The sequence below is a fragment of the Prinia subflava genome, chromosome 7, assembly GCF_021018805.1.
Source record: "Prinia subflava isolate CZ2003 ecotype Zambia chromosome 7, Cam_Psub_1.2, whole genome shotgun sequence".
In the NCBI taxonomy this organism is placed as follows: domain Eukaryota; kingdom Metazoa; phylum Chordata; class Aves; order Passeriformes; family Cisticolidae; genus Prinia; species Prinia subflava.
In genome coordinates, this window is record NC_086253.1 from 1,690,938 (window position 1) to 1,709,529 (window position 18,592).

General features: G+C 57.5%; 1 protein-coding gene across 3 annotated transcripts in view; it reads right to left on the reverse strand.

Moving 5' to 3' along the window:
- DCTN1 (dynactin subunit 1) overlaps positions 1-18,592 on the reverse strand; it is a 51,175-nt gene that overhangs the window by 23,049 nt on the left and 9,534 nt on the right. For all 3 annotated transcript variants that reach the window (XM_063401306.1, XM_063401305.1, XM_063401304.1), the window contains exons 2-4: positions 15,793-16,038; positions 12,682-12,760; positions 10,070-10,101 (exon numbers count right to left, since the gene is read on the reverse strand). In XM_063401306.1, coding sequence (XP_063257376.1) covers positions 10,070-10,101; positions 12,682-12,760; positions 15,793-16,020 — 339 coding nt within the window. In that variant the 5' untranslated portion in view covers positions 16,021-16,038. The remainder of the gene's footprint in view (positions 1-10,069; positions 10,102-12,681; positions 12,761-15,792; positions 16,039-18,592) is intronic.

Below are 18,592 nucleotides of genomic sequence, written 5' to 3' on the forward strand. Positions count from 1 at the left end.
GTGGTGGGGTCGGCATTGCCCGCTGAACGTGGGGTCCCACAAGTCCCTCCTGATTTGGTTCTGCTCCAGGGGTGGGAATCCTGATCCAGCCAGGAGCAGCGAGTGTTGCGTGGATGAGCAGGAATGTGTGAATGTCACCTTCCAGCAGGCAGGATAGAGGAAGTGTCACTGGAGTCTTCTCCTGGGTTCAGTTTCAAGGCTTCAAGTCTGAACTTCACAGACTGTGGCTGCTGCTGCTGTGGATTCCCAGATTTTCCAGGAGGATTCCCATTGGCAGCAGCTCCTGAGTGGGGGCAGGCAGTGCCAGAGGTGATGCCCAGGCACTGACCCAGTGCTGGTCCATGCTGGTGCCATCCCACTCAATTCTCAGGAATTTGGCCCCTCGGAGACACCGCCCCTCTGCTGGAGTTGCAGGATGAGCCCCTCAGGGTGTGGTTCCCTGGGATACTGCTGGGAATTCTGAATTTTAAACAACCAGTGCCACCCAGCAAGTGCCGGTCTGACAGGCGGGATTCCCTGGGCAAGGAGAGGAGCAAGGGGAAAAGCAGGGTGGAATCCAGGCGTGGGGCTGAGCACCAGCAGCCCCCACTCCCCGCTCCAATGGGGCAGAGGGAAAGCAGCATCCCTGAAACTTTCCACGGGGAAGAGGATTAACAGGGACACGTGACGAGGAGCGTTGGTGTCTGAGCTCAGGGAGGTGCAGGCGTAAATCAGGAGCATTTACTGCCAGGTACCAGCACGGCTGGCCCAGCTGGGGTCTGTTCCCTGCCATCAGCCACAAATTCCCAGGATTTCTCTTTAAGCTGAGCAGCGACATCGTGGTTATACTAAAAATAAACATATAGGCCAGTGCCCGCACTGTCACCTGCGGGAATGGCAGCCTGGCAGGGACCCGGGTACCGCCAGCCTCTGGGAATGCCAAGGGCTGAACCCAACAGCCTGGCTAGCAGGAAAACCGGGATTACGGACACGCAGCTTCCCCAGGGCGGGCACCGGTGGCACTGGAAGCAGGGATGGCACCGGCAGCAGGAACAGCACTGACGCTCTCAGGCTGTGGGGATGGCACCAGCACTGGGGACAGGGACAGCAGCAGGGATGGCACTGGCACCCCTGGAGTGGGGATGGCACCAGCAGCAGGGACAACGCAGCAGCAGGGACAGCAGTGACACCCCCAGGCAGAGGGGATGGCAGCGGCAGCGGGGACAGGGACGGCATCAGCATCCCCCGGAGCAGGGATGGCAGCGGGGACAGGGACAGCATCAGCATCCCCCGGAGCAGGGATGGCAGCGGGGACAGGGACGGCATCAGCATCCCCCGGAGCAGGGATGGCAGCGGGGACAGGGCCCCGGCAGAGCCGCAGAGCCGCTGCATTGGCCGGGTGACACGGAGAGGGGACTCCGGGAGCTCGGAAGGCAAAGCCAGCCATGAACCGCTGCTCACCCACCGCCCCCCTCCTCCCCGAGCCCGTCACGCTCCCAATTACAGCCCGGCTGCATCAACACGGGGAAAACGGGGGAAAAAGAGCGAGGGGGCGGTGGGAAGCGGGGATGCGGTGCCGGGGGATGCGGGCGCGGACCGTACCTTGCGTGTGGCCGGGGCCTGCCTCATCGTCGCGCAGGGACGGCCGGAGCGGGAGGAGACGGAGCAGCGGGTCACTCAGCACGGCCGGACACGGCAAATGGCCGCGGCCGCCGCCGGCCGCTCGCCACGTCCTGCCCGGGGGCTCGGAGGGGGCTCAGGGGGTGCAGGGCAGTCCCCCCCGGCCGCGGCCGCTCGTCCCCGCTCCGCCGGTGGCTCCAACCACCGCCCCGGCGGCTCATGACATCACCGCGGAGGGGCCGCACCGCCGGGCGCTGCACCGAGCCGGCGGTGTGCGGATGAGGATGGGGATGAGGATGGTGCGGATGTGATGCCGCGCTCGGGGAGGGGATGGGGGCTTCTCAGCGGCTCAGAGCCCCCCGGGACAGCCCCCGGGGGCGAACCCGATGCTCTCCCGGTGCGGGCGGCTCCGTGGCTGCGCTCGGCATCCCCCAGCCAAACCCGCCCCGCGGCGGCGGCTGCGAGCGCCGGGCGAATCCCCCGGGAGCGGAGGGACGGACGGAGCGGAGCCCGGATGGACAGATGGACGGCGCCGAGCCCGGAGGGACGGACAGATGGGCGGAGGGACCATCCTGCCGCGCTGCCATCCCGCGGCAGCCCCGCCGACACGGGCGGATCGCCGGGAGCCCGGGCAGCCCTGCACGGCTGAGGGTGCGGAGAGACCCCCGCGCCTCGGAGAGCCCCTGCCCCAAATCCCCGCCCTACAAATGCCCCTGCGGAGCGCGCTGGGCACTCAGGGTGGGGCCCGGCGCGTCCTGAGCCTCGCTGCCCTGCCAGGACCATTCCCGCAATTCCTGCCCGGCTTTCCCGCTGTCCCTGGACCAGAACGCTGCTGGGAACCCACAGGATGGCACCAAGCACCGTCTCCAAACTCTCCAGGAATCCGTGTCCTGCCCCAGGGAGTGCTGGAGATCAGGACAGCAGCTCCCATCTACATGCACAAATCTTAAATCCCATATATTGTGTTAATTATGTAACATGAGCACAGACCTCATCCAGCTCCCGTTCCAACCGCATTATTTCCCAATATTTTCCAATATATATTTCCAATATATACGAGGGGAGAGGAGCTCAGGGTGTCCCCAGGCTCACCTGCACATCCAACCCTCCACACACAGAGGGAATTTTACCTCCAGACCCTCAGCACAATCCTGCCAATCTCCCAGAAAAACCCTTCAAAGGCCTCTTTTTTCCCAAGGGTTGACATTCCCTGGAAGCAGCCCCCGAGGCTGTCATGCTGGGGACAATCCTAGGTCCAGCTGATCTGTGCTGGGGATGTGATTCCTGAAAAACCCCTGGATCAGGGAATCCAGCAGCTGTGGGGGAAGTGTCCAAGGCCAGGCTGGATGGAGTTTGGAACAACTTGGGATAGTGGGAGATTTCTTGCCTGGGGCAAGGGATGGAACTGGATGAGCTTTAAGGTCCTTTCCTATCCAAACCATTCCATAATTCTGGAGCCCTTCTGCTCTGGAGCCAGGCTGGGAGAGCTGGGAATGTTCCTCTGGAGAAGGGAAAAATCCAGGGAATCCTCAGAGTCCCTGCAGGGGCTCCGGGAGAGCTGCAGAGGGACTGGGGACAAGGGATGGAGGGCCAGGACACAGGGAATGGCTCCCACTGGGAAAGGGGAGATTGGGCTGGGATCTTGTGCAGGAATTGCTGCCTGGGAGGGTGGGGAGGGGCTGGGCTGGAATTCCCAGCTTTGCTGTGGCTGCCCCTGGATCCCTGGCAGTGCCCAAGGCCAGGTTGGGCTTTGGGGCTTGGATCCAACTGGGATAGCGGGAGGTGTCCATGGATGGGCTTTAAAGTCCCTCTAACCCAACCCATTCCCTGATCCGCTCTCCCACAGCTCCCTCTGGCTGCTGGCAGGTGCTGGGGGCAGGGGAGCATTCCCAAGGAATATTTTTGGGAGCTGTAATCCCATCTCTTAAAGCCCCGAGCTCCATCAGCCTGAGCACCACGAACCCCTTCAGGAGGCAGAGCTGACACAGACCCAGCTTTTGGCATCATCCAAATCCATTCCAACAGAATCTCTCTCCTGTTCCCACCACACCTCGCCCAAACCACCAGGAAAAGGAACCCCTTATGAAGCATTTCCAGCTGAAATCAGCCCAGATCCGTGGCTTTAAGCCCCTGAAAGATCCGAGTGCCGTGTCCATCTCTGGAGGAGCCACGTGCAGGCTCACACGGATTTAAGTTTAAGATAATTACGGGTATTAGAGCTGCTCTAATGAACCAGCTCCTCTCCTCGCACACAGCTCCGCTCCCTAAATCCAGAATATATCAACTCATCCCACACAAAGATCCAATCAATGCAGCAGCAGGGAGAAAATGCAATTCAACCCTGGGAAAATGGTGTCGGGTGCCTTAGGCTGTCCCTGAAACTCCTCAGAGATGGGTGAGGGAGGTTTTGGGGTAAAAGGGAGGTTTTTATCCTAAATCCATGAGAAGGAGTTTGTGGCACCACCACAGATGGGAGAATTCCTGGCTCTTGGGGGGACTGGAGAGGAGATGCCAGGGTTAAGTCCAGCTCTTTTTCATGGAGTTATCCCTTTGCAGCACCAGATGCTGCTCAGCTCCTGGCCCCAGAGGGTCACATCAAAATAACCCCCACAGACTCTCCTGGGGACACAGAGAGCTGCCACACAGGGCTGTCACCCGGCCCGAGGGACAGCAGGGCCTGGAAAATCAGCTCCGGGTTCATCCAGGCCCTGCCATGGGACACGGTTGGGGCAGCTGGGATGAGGTGGGGGTTTGGAGCTGATCCCATTATCCCTTCCTTTAAAGGATTAACGGGGCCCGGGGTGGCCCCTCTGCGTTCTACAGACAGCTGGGACCTGCTCTGGGCTGGAACGGGCCATCTGCTCCTGCATAGACACCGGGATAACACCGGGATAAAAACCAGACACTGACCCGGCTGCTCCTGCACGGACACCGGGATAACACCGGGATAACAACCAGACACTGACCTGGCTGCTCCTGCACGGACACCGGGATAACACCGGGATAACACCAGGATAACACTGGGATAACAACCAGACACTGACCCGGCTGCTCCTGCACGGACACCGGGATAACACCGGGATAACAACCAGACACTGACCCGGCTGCTCCTGCACGGACACCGGGATAACACCGGGATAACACCGGGATAACAACCAGACACTGACCCGGCTGCTCCTGCACGGACACCGGGATAACACCAGGATAACACCAGGATAACACTGGGATAAAAACCAGACACTGACCCGGCTGCTCCTGCACAGACACCGGGATAACACCGGGATAACACCAGGATAACACTGGGATAACAACCAGACACTGACCTGGCTGCTCCTGCACAGACACCAGCATAACACCAGGATAAAAACCAGATACTAACCTGGCTGCTCCTGCATGGAGACCAGGATAACAACCTGGACACTGATCCAGTCACTCCTGTATGGAGACCAGGATAACACCGGGATAACAACCAGGATAACAACCTGGACACTGACCCGGCTACTCCTGCACGGACACCGGAATAACACCGGGATAAGACCGGGATAAAAACCAGACACTGACCCAGCTCCTCCTGAATGGAGACCGGGATAACACTGGGATAACACTGGGACAACACCAGGATAACAACCTGGACACTGACCCAGCCACTCCTGCATGGAGACTGGGATAACACCGGGATAACAACCTGGACACGGACCCGGTTGCTCCTGCACGGACACAGGGATAACACCGGGATAACACCAGGATAACACCGGGATAAAAACCAGACACTGACCCAGTCACTCCTGCATGGAGACACTGGGATAACACCGGGATAACACCAGGATAACACCCTGGACACTGATGCAGCCACCCTGGGATGGGATCAGAGCAGGTGCCCAGCAGAGAGGGAGGTGCAGCCTCAGGACACACCCCGGGAATCCAGCCCTGGCACACGGAATGGCGCTGGGAGGATGAAAGGGACAGGGATGTCACTGGAGGGGGACAAACTTGATCCATCCAGGGATCAAACTGCCTGCAGCTGCAGGGGACAGGTGACCTGAGGTGACGGGACAGGATTTAACAGCAGGGTCACAGCTCCAGCACGTGCCACCTGTGGATGTGGCACTTGGGGACATTGCCGTGGCAGTGACGGGGGAACAGTTGGGTTCAGTGATCTCAGAGGGTTTTTCCAACCTAAATATTGCACAATTCCATGATCCCAGAGGGGGTCAGACCCCAGCAGCCCACCGTGACACCCCTGAGCGAGGCAGAGCTTTTGCTGCAGCCTTTCCCTGCTGCCACCACAGCCCTGCCACCGCCGTGTCCCGGGGTGGTGACATCAGCATCACCCAGCACTGCAGCAGGAGGAGGGATCGACCTGTCACCACCACAGACACATTGTCACGGGGATGAGAACAACACAACCTGTTTCATCCCGAAGATTACCTGGGGAAGACCCTTTTCCTGCTCTTTAAGCAGATTTTGGGGTCCTTCCCAGCCAGGCTGGCCCAGGACAGAGGCCAGCACCTCCTGAGGACAGCCTGGACCTCCTGCTCCAGGAACGAGGACACCCCGACACGGTGTCACAGCCAAGGGACAGGACCCCAGTGTCCTGTGGCCCCTGCTCCTGGGAACAGCACAGCCCAAAGGCCACAATGGCCACAGCACTCCCAAATCCATGGAAAACAGGGAAGGAGCACAGCAGGGGGGAAGGCCCATCTGGCAGCAGCCCTGGACATGATTAAAGTCTATATTTGACACACAGGAGCCAGGGTAATCTCCGGAACGAGGATTTACCCGCTAATTACTCTCATTATCCAGACTGCCCCCCCGGATGGCGCATCCTGGAGTGGGGCAGGAGCTGGCTGAGGGGCAGGGAGGGCTCTCAGGGTCATTAATGGCTGAAAAGGTTAATTAGTGAGGGGACAGCAGGGCCTGGCACAGGGCTGTGCCTCAATGGGGATGTCCCTGTGTGAGGTGTGCCTGCATGGGCAGGACGAGGGTCAGGACAGTGACAGATCCAGATCCCCAAGACAGTGACAGTCACAGATCCATGATCATCAGGAGAATGACTGTCACTACAATTCCCAGGACCATGACAGATCTAGGATCCTCAGGACAGTGACTGTCACCCAACCAGGATCCTCGGGACAGTGACAAATCCAGGATCCCCAGGGCAGTGACAGTGACAGCCCCAGATCCCCACGGCAGTGACAGATCCAGGATCCCAGGACAGTGACAAATCCAGGATCTCGGGACAGTGACAGTCACACCCAATGATCCTCAGGACAGTGACTGTCACACCCCATGATTGCCAGGACAGTGACAGTCACAAATCCGTGATCCCCAGGACAGTGACAGTCACAAATCCATGATCCCCATGGCAGTGACAGATCCAGGATCCCAGGACTGTGACTGTCACACCCCCCGATTGCCAGGACAGTGACAGTCACAAATCCATGATCCCCAGGGCAGTGACAGTCACAGCCCCAGCTCCCCAGGGCAGTGACAGACCCGTGATCCTCGGGACAGTGACAATCACACCCAGTGATCCTAATCCCTGCCACAGCTCTGAGCAGACAGTGGGGACACGGCGGGGACATGGCGGGGACATGGAGCAGCTGCAAACCCACCAGAACAAAGACAGGGAAGGAAGAACCCAACATTCCTAACAGGAATTCCATCCCAGCAGAGCCCCTTGGAGCTGGCAGGACTGGGATGAGGGATCCACACGGACCCTGAAGCTTCGGGGACACGCAGACACCGGGATGTGGGAGGACACAAGGAGGGGACAATTGGGGACAGGTGCTCCTCGCCTCTCCCCACAGGCTCTCAGCAGATTCCACAGTGCTCCTCTCCTCTGGACTTCCCACGGACAAACAGAGCTCTTTGGACCATTTTTCCACCCAAAAATCGACACAGAAGCAGCTGGAAAGCAAATCTGGACCAAAGTGTGCACAGGTACCACCTCCCTCCCCTCTCCCACGTCTCCAGTGCCCACCTTGGCTTTTCTCTTGGCAAAATTCCCCAGGGAGGGGGGGAAATCCCCAAATTTCCTGCAGGGAATGACGATTTGGTGTCCCTGCCCATGGTGGGGGCATGGAATGAGATGGACTTTAGTGTCCATCCCAACCCAAACCACTCTGGGATTCTTTGCCAAGACCTTTGGAGTTTCAGCTCATCCTTGCACAACAGATTTTTGGCTTCAGTAATTGTCACAAACCAGGTGGGTTTGAGTGTCCCCACGAGAAGCCGGAGCCCAGGGACAGGACAGCCCCGAGAAGGCGCCACTTGTCCCTGAGTCACCGGGAGGGTTCAGAGTTTATAAAAACATCCATGAGGGAACAGCCTCAGGCTGTGCCAGGGGAGATTCAGATTGGAGAGGGGGAAAATTCCTTCATGGGAAGAGCTGGGAAGCATTGGAAGAGCAGGGGGACAGTCCCCATTCCCAGGGGGACAGTCCCCATTCCCGAGGGGAATTCCCAGCCCTGCAGATGTGACACTTGGGGACACTGCTGAGCGCCGGGGGAACTCGCTGGCCTCCGAGGCTTTTCCCACCCCAGCATTCCAGGATGCCACGTTGATGTGATGTCCCCTCCCTGGCTGGGAGCACATGCAGGGACAGCCATGCAGCGCCGGGATGGGGCGGGGTGGGGACAGTGAGGATGACGATGGCCCCGGCATGCAAAGGGACACACAGCACCTTTTTGGGCTTCGCTCCGCGCTGCGTGAGGAGGGAACAGAAGGAATGTTAGACTGGAGGCTCTCCTAGGAACCCACCCCAGGCTGCAGGAAGGGCAGGAGGGGAGATATCATCAGGGAAATTTATGTAAATTGAGGAGAAAACAGCCCTTGAGTCACCCCCTCGCTCTGGATTCACCTCCTGCCCGCCCCCAGCACAGAGAATTTGGGGGGTCAGGACACATCCAAAGGGGAATAAATCATTTAACTTGTCCTGCAAAGACAGGTTAAAGGGATTGGGGGCCAGGATCTCCCAGGATGCAGGAGGAAAAGGATAAGGGGGAATGGTTTCCCATTGCCAGAGGGCAGGAAGGGACAGGAAATTGGGAAAGAATTCCTCCCTGTGAGGGGCGTGAGGGGTTGGGATGGAATTCCCAGATTTGCTGTGGCTGCCCCTGGATCCCTGGAAGTGTCCAAGGCCAAGCTGGATGGGGCTTGGAGCCACCTGGGATAGAGAAAAATGTCCCTGGATGGGCTTTAAGATCCCTCCCACCCCAAACCATTCCAGAATTCCATGACAAACCAGTGGAAATGCCCTGGGAAGCAGCTGCATGTGGAGCAGCACCTCCTGTCCTGACTCCTTCTCCACATCAGCAGCACAAAAAATTTCCAAGAACAACCTCTCTTCCCTATTTCAAGAATGCTGAGGTTTCCTAAATACTCTCTTTGTCTTCTAATGAATTCCAGGGTGGAATTAAACCAGGAGGATCAGGCAGGGAGCACACGGAGCACGGGCTCCAGCAGTGCCAGGGGTTGATGGATCACACCCCACACAGCAGGAAAAGCCAAAAACCTTCCCAAATCCCTCTAACACAGGGCAGGGAATCCATTTCCATCCTCCCCTGTGCTGGAGCTCACATTCCCTGGGATCTGAGCCCGGTGAACCCCCAGGTGCTGCTCCATCCCCATCCCAGCTGTTCCCACACCCAGCTCCACAGCGGGTGGGGAGCACAATTCCCACTCCTGGGAATTATCTGGAATAGCAGTGCAGGAGGCTGGGCCCTAACCCAGCCCTGCAGGTGCCACACGCACAGAAGCCCCTTGTCCCCACCATTTCCTTTCCCACACTGCCCAGTTGGGCCAGTTCATCCCCATGGAAAAACCAGTTCTGACCCCAAAACACACAAACCCTCCCGCCATGTCCCCAGGATCACCCAGACCCATCCCTGGTCCCCAGGAGAGGTGACCTGGGCAGTGCTGGGGGAACAGCTGGACTTGAGTGGACAGGAACCCCCTCCAGATTCCCATTCCTTAGGGAATATCCCTCACATTTGGGTACAACACATCCCTATCCATGTCCCTGGAGCCACTGGAGCTCCTGGATGAAGACACTCAGAGGGGAGGATCCTTAGAGCTGCCCTGGATCCCTGGAAGTGTCCAAGGCCAGGCTGGATGGGATGTGGAGCAGCCTGGGACAGTGGAAGGTGTCCCTGCTCATGGCAGGAACTGAGGGGCTTTAAGGTCCTTTCCAGGATTCCATGAGGGTCAGGAATTGAAGGAAGCAGCCAGGGAATGTTGCTGAACTCAGATCAAAACATGTGACACAGGACCTGCACTGGACAATCCCTCAGGACCCGACTGACTCCTGGCCAGTGGTTGAAAATGACATTTTTTACACCTTGTTTCCCATGGCTTTCAGGAGAAATTCGCTTTTCCATGGGCACTTTATCCCATGGAAGTGTGTCCGTGTGCTCTTCCCGAAGGGATGGAAACCTCTCAGAGGTGACAAAGTGCCGGGGTCACTCACCAGTTTGCTGGCCTTGGTGGCATCAAGGGAATCTGTGGAGAGAGCAGAAACAGAGCCGTGAGCCTGAGGGTCACCCCTGTCCCCATCCCAGTGTCCCTGCAGCCAGCAGGGGGACAGGAGAATTTTGGGAAGTGAAGCAGAGCCAGGATCCGGCAGGAAATGCTGGCACAGAAGGGTTTGGGGGAACAGGGAGTTCCTCATGGGAGCTGCTGGCTGAGGGAGGCAAACACTTGGATCCACCTCGGAATTGGGGCAGTTCCACTGCTCTCCTTGGGCTGAATCCCTGGATTTCCTGCATTCCCGAGGTACTGGCACAGGCTGCTCAGGGAGTGACAGAGTCACCACGGCTGGGGGGTTGAAACCCATGTCCCATGTGTGTGTGGCACTTGGGGACACAGAATCATGGAATGGTTTGGGTGGGAAGGGACCTTAAAGCCCATCAACCCCACCTCGTGCCATGGGCAGGGACACCTTCCACTATCCCAGGTTGTTCCAGGGACACTCCCAAGGATCCAGGGGCAGCCACAGCTTCTTTGGGCAACCTGTGTCAGGGCTTCTCCACCCTCACAAGGACGAATTCCTCCCCAATATCCCACCCAAATCTCCCCTTTTCCTGTGTCCTGTCCCTCCCTGCAGGCGTGTCTGGATTCCCAGGCTCGCCCAGGTGTCCGGTGTCACCAGCAGCTGTCCCCTCCTGCGCTGGATCCCTGGCAGAGCCATCCCTGCTCTCCCCACTGCAGCGCTGCTGCTGCAGCTGCTGTTCCCATGGAAACCCTTGGCAGGCAGCCACACTGCAGCCCTGCATCGCTGCCTGCACCATCCCAACCCCACCTGCAGCCCCGGGATGGCAGGGCTGGGACCGGGGTCCGTCTGTCCCCACCCAGCGTCCATCGTGTCCAGGGAAGGAGCTGGGAAGGGTCTGGAGCCCCAGGAGCAGCTGAGGGAGCTGGAAAGGGGCTCAGCCTGGAGAAAAGGGGGATCGGGGGCACCTTGTGGCTCTGCACAACTCCCTGAATTCCTGGAGCCAGGTGGGAGCTGGGATCTGGTGCCAGGGAACAGGGACAGGAGGACAGGGAACAGCCTCAGGCTGGGTCAGGTTGGATACTGGGAAAATTCCTTCTTGGAAGGGGCTGTGCAGCCCTGGCAGGGGTGGAGTCCCCATTCCTGGGGGGATTTACCAGCCCTGTGGATGTGGCACTTGGGAACATGGACACTGGTGGCCTGGGCAGTGCTGGGGAATTCGGGGGTGTCCAAGGGCTTTTCCAGCCTCAATGATTCCATGACTATTCCACGATTCTACACACCCTGCAGCACCCAAAACAGAGAGCAAGGAAGGCTCCATTCCATCTTTCCCACCTAATTTTACCTCCTACTTCCAGGGAGAGGAGCAATCCCACCCACAACCAAGGCCCGCCACCCCCAGCGCACCCCGCTCGGGTAATCCCAAACGCTTCCCAGGCGGAGCTGCCGGCCTGGCACACGGAGCCCAGGGAGCAGCCAAGGCAGGAAGCTTGGAGCAGAGCCCCTCCGGCAGCTCCCGGGATCCCGCGGCGCGGGGGAAAACATTCCCGACACGGCAGAGCTCGGGGGGAGGCGGGGAAGCCTGGCTGGGCCCGCAGCCAGCGGGAAAGGGGGAGGGAACGCTCAGAGGGGAGCGGGAAGGGATCCCTGACCCAGGGGAATGGGGAACAGAGAGGGGATGCAGCCAGGGGTGCCCCAATTCCACAGGGATGCTCCAATTCCACAGGGATGTTAGAATTCCACAGGCTCAGAGTGCTTCAGGGGGGTTAAAATATTCCGTGATTTCCCCCTTCCTTATAAGAAGGATTTCCCACCTTTCCAGGAAAGATTCCCAACCCCTCCAAGAGAGATTTCCTGTCTCTCCAGGAAGGATTTCCCATCTCACCTTGGAAGGATTTCCCACCTCTGCAGGAGGGATTCCCCCTCCTCCAGGAGAAATTTCCCATCTCTCCAGTAAGGATTCCCACTCCTCCAGGAGAAATTTCCCATCTCTCCAGGAAGGATTCCCTCTCCTCCAGGAGAAATTTCCCATTTCTTCAGGAAGGATTCCCACCCCTCCAGGAGAACTTTCCCATCTCTGCAGGAGGGATTCCCCCTCCTCCAGGAGAAATTTCTCATCTCTCCAGGAAGGATTCCCACTCCTCCAGGAGAAATCTCCCATCTCTTCAGGAAGGATTCCCACCCCTCCAGGAGAAATTTCCCATTTCTTCAGGAAGGATTCCCACTCCTTCAGGAGAATTTTCCCATCTCTCCAGGAAGGATTCCCTCTCCTCCAGGACAAATTTCTCCAGGAAGGATTCCCATTCCTCCAGGAGAATTTTCCCATCTCTCCAGGAAGGATTTCCTCTCCTCCAGGAGAAATTTCTCCAGGAAGGATTCCCATTCCTCCAGGAGAATTTTCCCATCTCTCCAGGAAGGATTCCCACTCCTCCAGGAGAATTTTCCCATTTCTTCAGGAAGGATTCCCACCCCTTCAGGAGGGATTCCCCATCTCCTTCAGGAATAATTTCCCATCCCCTCCACTGAGGATTTCCATCTCTCTGGGAAGGATTCCCCACCTCTCTGGGAAGGATTCCCCAGCTGGGCCATACCTCTCTTAGGGACCTTCATGGCAGCAGATTCCGGGGTTTCTGGGGATGTTGTGTCCGCTCCATCCTCAAACACTTGGATCTGGAAAAAACACAACAACCATCCTCACCCAAAATTCCCAACAGGGAGACCAGGGAACAGATCCCTCTGGGAGTGGATCCCACGGTTCTGGCACAGGTTTTTAATTTCATCCCTCTGGCTTTGCCATCAGCCTTCCTGAGAACAGCCACACACTCCTTATTCCCATTGGGAAAATGGAATATTCACACAGGCAATGAGGAAAGTCAAAGCTCTGGATTTGACAGCCCGGAACATCCGTACCAGATTCAGGGATTTCTCTTTGTGAGCTATTTTTGGATGCATTTTTGCTGGATAAACATGGAAAATGAGGTCGGGAGGGAAGAGATCCCTGAGAGAGAACCATCCTTGTGCCTCAGATCAGCACCTCCCAAATTGTTCCTGCAGGAATTTGCCTGATCCATCACCACCTCCCACCTGCGAGTTCAGCTTAAAAATCAAAATAACCTGGGAAGCTGTCAGACAGGAATTCCATTTCGGGAAGATTCCCGACACCAGGAATGATGAAAATTGAATTAAAAGCCACAAGGAGACCAAGGAAAAGATGAGGCCAAGGAAATCATGACACCTGCAGCCATGCAGGGTGGGAATTCTGAGTGGTCTAGGGGTTTCCCAGCAGGTACAGCCTAGGAGGGAATTCCAGAGCTGCTGGAGAGGCTGGGGACAGGGACAGCAGGGCTGGATCCGCAGTGACACTGGGAGCTGCCACCACAGACTGGGCACATGGTGGCCATCGAGCTCCTCTGCCATGCAGGATCTCAAAGACAGCTCCAGGCGATGCCAAAATCATCACCAGGGGTTTCCACACACCAGGAAAGGAACGGCCACGCTTGGAATTGCCAGCCCGGGTAGAATCAGGGAATCCTGAAATGGTTTGGAAGGGGAGGGAGCTTAAATCTCCCTGGTGCCACCCCTGCCATGGACAGGGACACCTCCCACTGTCCCCGGTCGCTCCAAGTCCTGTCCCAGCTGACCCTGGGCACTGCCAGGGGTGGGGGATGCACCCAGCCCCCCCCAGAGCCTTGTGCCCAGCACCCTCTGCCCCTCCCTGGCCCTGCCCAGGGGTGCCAGGGGCGGGGTCCCCCCTCTGTGCCCCAGGGTGGGAGCTGGGGGTACCGGGGACCCTCCCTGTGCCCCAGGGTGGGAGCTGGGGAGCACCGGGACCCTCCCTGTGCCCCAGGGAGGCTCAGGGTCAGCTCTGGGCCTGCTGGGACAGCCCTGCACCCACAGCTTTGCTCTGGGACAGAGGATTTGGGGGATTTAGGGGGTGTTCATCCCTCCTGCTCCCCGCCTCTGCTCCAGGTCCATTCCCTGGCTCTGGAATTTTGGGTGGGGCAGCACTCGCTGCACACCCGGCCCAGAGGATGAGTGACAAAAACGGGGAATGGCTTCCCACAGGCAAAGGGGAGATTTGGGTGGCATTTTGGGAAGGAATTCCCCTCTGTGAGGGTGGTGAGGCCCTGGCACAGGGTGCCAGAGCAGCTGTGGCTGTCCCTGGATCCCTGGAAGTGTCCATGGCCAGGCTGGATTGAACAGGGCTTGGAGCAGCCTGGGACAGTGGGAGGTGTCCCTGCCATGGCAGGGGGTGGCCCCGGGTGGGCTTTGAGGTCCCTCCTGGTCCTGCAGACCCAACAGTTTCCCTGTAAACCCCTCAAAGCCTCTCCCAGCTGGCAGGAGAAGCCGAGAGAGATGGACAAAGGACAAAGGTCCATGTGTCCGGTTTTAACAGGAGTGTGGTGGAATCCAATCTCAATTACATTTGGGAAATCTCCATGATGACCCCAGGAGAGCAGCAGGGCTCCACCCAGCAATTCCCACACACCAACAGCATTTGGGTTGGATAAAAACATGAAAACCTTCCCAGTGAGTTACCTCCAGCTCCGGTGGGTTCAGCTCTCTGTGTTTATCCCATTATTTAAAGGATGGGGGATCATTTTCCCTCATCCTGCCTCAAGCTGCTGACACAGGGGCTGAAGCAGTGAATGGCTGGATTCCTTAAAGGTGTTTCCCGACCTCAGTGATTCTGGAATCTCCTCTGGATGAGCCATTGCTGCAGCCTCTGACTACACCTGATCCAAAGGCCTTTCCAATGGATGGGACAGCGGGTGCTGGGATGGAGCCCAGGACCCAAATGCCCTCATTTTGTGCTCAGCTTCCCTCTGTCACCCAATCCCAGGGTCCTGGCAATGACAGCCCACACAAACCAGCGCCTTTGTGCCAGGGAGGGGACAGGACTGGCTGGGACACGGGGCTGTGGGGCTCCAGTGTCACCTCTCTGCCCCTGGAAGGTGACACAGGGAATAAACCTGGAGGATGTTTGCTCCAGAGGGAGCTCTTGGCTCCTGCTGCAGCACACGAGCAGCAAATCTGAGCAGCCACACCCACAGTGTGTGTCTTATCTCCTTCCAGGTAAACACAATTTAATTAAAATCCCTTGGATCTGCTTCCGGGTAAACATCCGTGATCCATCCAGACTCCACCTGCTGCAGGTGCTAAAGGCAGGGCAGCCCCGGGCTGGGCACTTCACTGGGAACCAGAATGGAACTGGGAATTCACCACACTGGTTTCAATCCAGGACCTCGAGGTCCTAGAATTCACCACACTGTTTTCAATAAGGTCCTAGAATTCACCACACTGTTTTCAATAAGGTCCTAGAATTCACCACACTGTTTTCAATAAGGTCCTAGAATTCACTACACTGTTTTCTATCCAGGAGCTCTAGATCCTAGAATTCACCACGCTGTTCTCATTCCAGGACCTCAAGGTCCTAGAATTCACCACACTGTTTTCAATAAGGTCCTAGAATTCACCAAGCTGTTTTCAATCCAGGACCTCAAGGTCCTAGAATTCACCACACTGTTTTCAATAAGGTCCTAGAATTCACCACGCTGTTCTCATTCCAGGCCCTCCAGGACTGTGCAGAGCGTGCACAGTCCTGGAGCTCCGGGTTTGGAGCATGCTGCTCCCTCCCCTGTCAGAGACTCCCCACACCCCCAGGGTTCCCCCAGCCACCCCCCGAGGCTCCGGGCACTCACCTGGGACTGCCGCACGAAGATGCCGTGGTTCTCCTCGCAGGTGAAGTACCTCCTGCCCTGCACCGTGCCGTCGTTCTTGCCCTTGGCCTCGTCCAGGATCACCCCCACCCACTTGCCGGTGGCAAACAGGGTGGCGCCCACGTAGGCCACGGTGCCGCGGTGGCCCTTGCCGATGACCTCCACGCGGGAGCCCACCTTGAGGGGCTTGCTGCCGCCGTCTGCGCTCATCCTGGGCGTGCTGGAGGCCTGGGGACGGGGAGAGCCCGGCTCAGACGGGTGGGGAGGACACGAGGGTGGGTATCAGCGGGGTTCGTCTCCCTCTGCCCCCGCTCGCCTCCTCCACCCCTTTTTATTTTGGGGGATTCCTTCTGATCCCAAACAGGAGCTGCAAACCACGGCACAGGCACCACCAGTGCCTCACAAACCTGATTTATCCCCTTTTAGAACATTTTTATAAACCTTGGCGAGGAAAACCCGCAAGAGCAGCGTAGTCAGCCTTAACAAACTCGTGCTCCATCTTTTCCCATTTTATCAGCATTCCCATGGTTTTCCAGCCTGGCAATTCTGTGTTTGGGGCACATTGTCCCATCCCTTCACACTGTTGGGATCTGGTGTTCCTGGCACTCCCCCGTGCTCGGACTTGGGGTATCCCACCTTGGAATGAGGGTGGGAAAGTGCAGCAGCTTTCCAGGTGGGATTGTCATTATCCACATTGACATTATCCACTGTCATTATCCACCAGAGAGGAAACGGCCTCAGGCTGTGCCAGGGGAGGTTTAGGTTGGATATTGGGAATATTCCTCCTGGGAAGGGCTCTCCAACCCAGGGCAGTGGGGGAGTCCCCACCCCTGGAATGATTTTAAACATGGACAATTCCATGATTCCATGATCCTGTCATAAACCTTACACCCATTTTTATATTTCAGGGGGCACCAGGACACCCCGAGTGTGACATCCCAGGATCCACCTGGGTTCAGGTGGGGTCACCCAGGTGACCTTGGAGCAGCAGTGAGCTGATGGATGTGAGGAACTCCATGGGTGCTGGAGACCCTCAGGATTATGGAAATCCCAGGGAAATTTGTTGGGATCCACCCCCAACGCCTCCTGCTCTGCAACCAGCCTGAGGAAAACAGGTTAATCATGGAATTCTGGAATGGTTTGGGTGGGAAGGGACCAGTGCCATGGGCAGGGACACTTTCCACTGTCCCAGGTTGCTCAGAGCCCCATCCAAGCTGGCCTTGTACACTTCCAGGGATCCAGGGACAGCCACAGCTTCTCTGGACACCCTGTGCCAGGGCCTCCCCACCCTCACAGGGAAGGATTCCTTCCCAATATCCCACTTTTCCAAAGGGAAGCCATTCCCTGTGTCCTATCACTCCAAGCCTGCATCCAAAGCCCCTCTCCAGATCTTCTGGAGATCCTCAAAAGCCTGACACCTCTCAATCCCGCTGCCTCTATCCCAGAGGGGACAGGGATGTTCCCTGTCCTGCTCAGCTCCATCTCCCCGCTCATCCCACTCATCCCAGCAATCCCCAAAACGGGACCAGTTTGGCATTTCCCCCAGCCCATGTGTCACTGGTTCATTGTGCAGAAATGTGGAGTTTGGGTCGCTCTGGGCCTGGCCTCAGCCAAAGGAGCTGCTCTTTATTCCAGGAAAATAGAGCGTCTTTCACCTGGAATGCCTGGGAAGGCCCTGGGGACAAACCTCAGCCACAGCCGGACACCACAGGGGGGGTGGGAGATTCAGGGAATTCTCAGCCTGTGGAAGAACCCAGGGCACTTGGGAAGCTCCTGGAATCCTTACAAAGCACCCCCTTCCCTTGCACATCGCTCCCTGAGGCTGCAATGCAGAGTGAACCCACCGAGTCTGGGGGTTTGTGACCAAAACCAGGGATGCGGGTTTCCCCACAAGCCTGAATTCCAGGTTTCATCCAACCACAACTTTGAAATCAAACGTCACAAAATAATCTTACAATAAGACCCAGAATCCATCAAATAATGAAGAAACCCAAGACCTCAAGGGAAAAATTGATGCTCCAGATCCAAATATCTCCCAAAGTTCTGGGAGCAACATCCTGCGAGCACCTGGAAAATCATGTCCCAGGAGTTACATAAATGAGAGCAGAGACCAAAGAAAACAAGAAGCCTAAAGGAAAATCCCAAATCCCCAGAAATGGGAAGGTTCTTGCAGCACAAGTTTTTATCCTCCTGGTGTCCATTTGGCACCTGCAGCCAGGTAAGATCCCTTGGATGTGACACACTCCAAGCCCTGAGGGTACCTCTGGCAGTGGGAGCCATTCCCTGTGTCCTGTCCCTCCAGCCCTTGTCCCCAGTCCCTCTCCAGCTCTCCTGGAGCCCCTTTAGGCCCTGCAAGGGGCTCTGAGCCCTCCCTGGAGCCTCCTCTTCTCCAGGCTGGGCATTCCCAGCTCTCCCAGCCTGTCCCTGATGGACATTTCCCAACCAGCACCAATTTCACGGGAACTTTTCCCGAGTCTTTCGCACTTGGGAAAAGAAGGAGAGCCCAGAATGAACCTCCCCCATCCATCCCTCAGGACCAGGCACTGAGTCTGCACCTCCTGTTTCCAATTAATCAGAACTTGGTCTGTGAGACTCCTGGAAGCTCCAATCCAGTGGATAAACCCCCGACTGGAATTCCCATGAAGATTCAACCCAACGTGATTAATCCAGGCTCCACAAGAGAAGAACTGTCCCAGCTGGAAGCAGGTGGGATGGGCACTCCCAGCCCAGGTGACCGTGGCTGGGGATCCTGTGGCCATCCCAGGAGAGATGGACACACCTG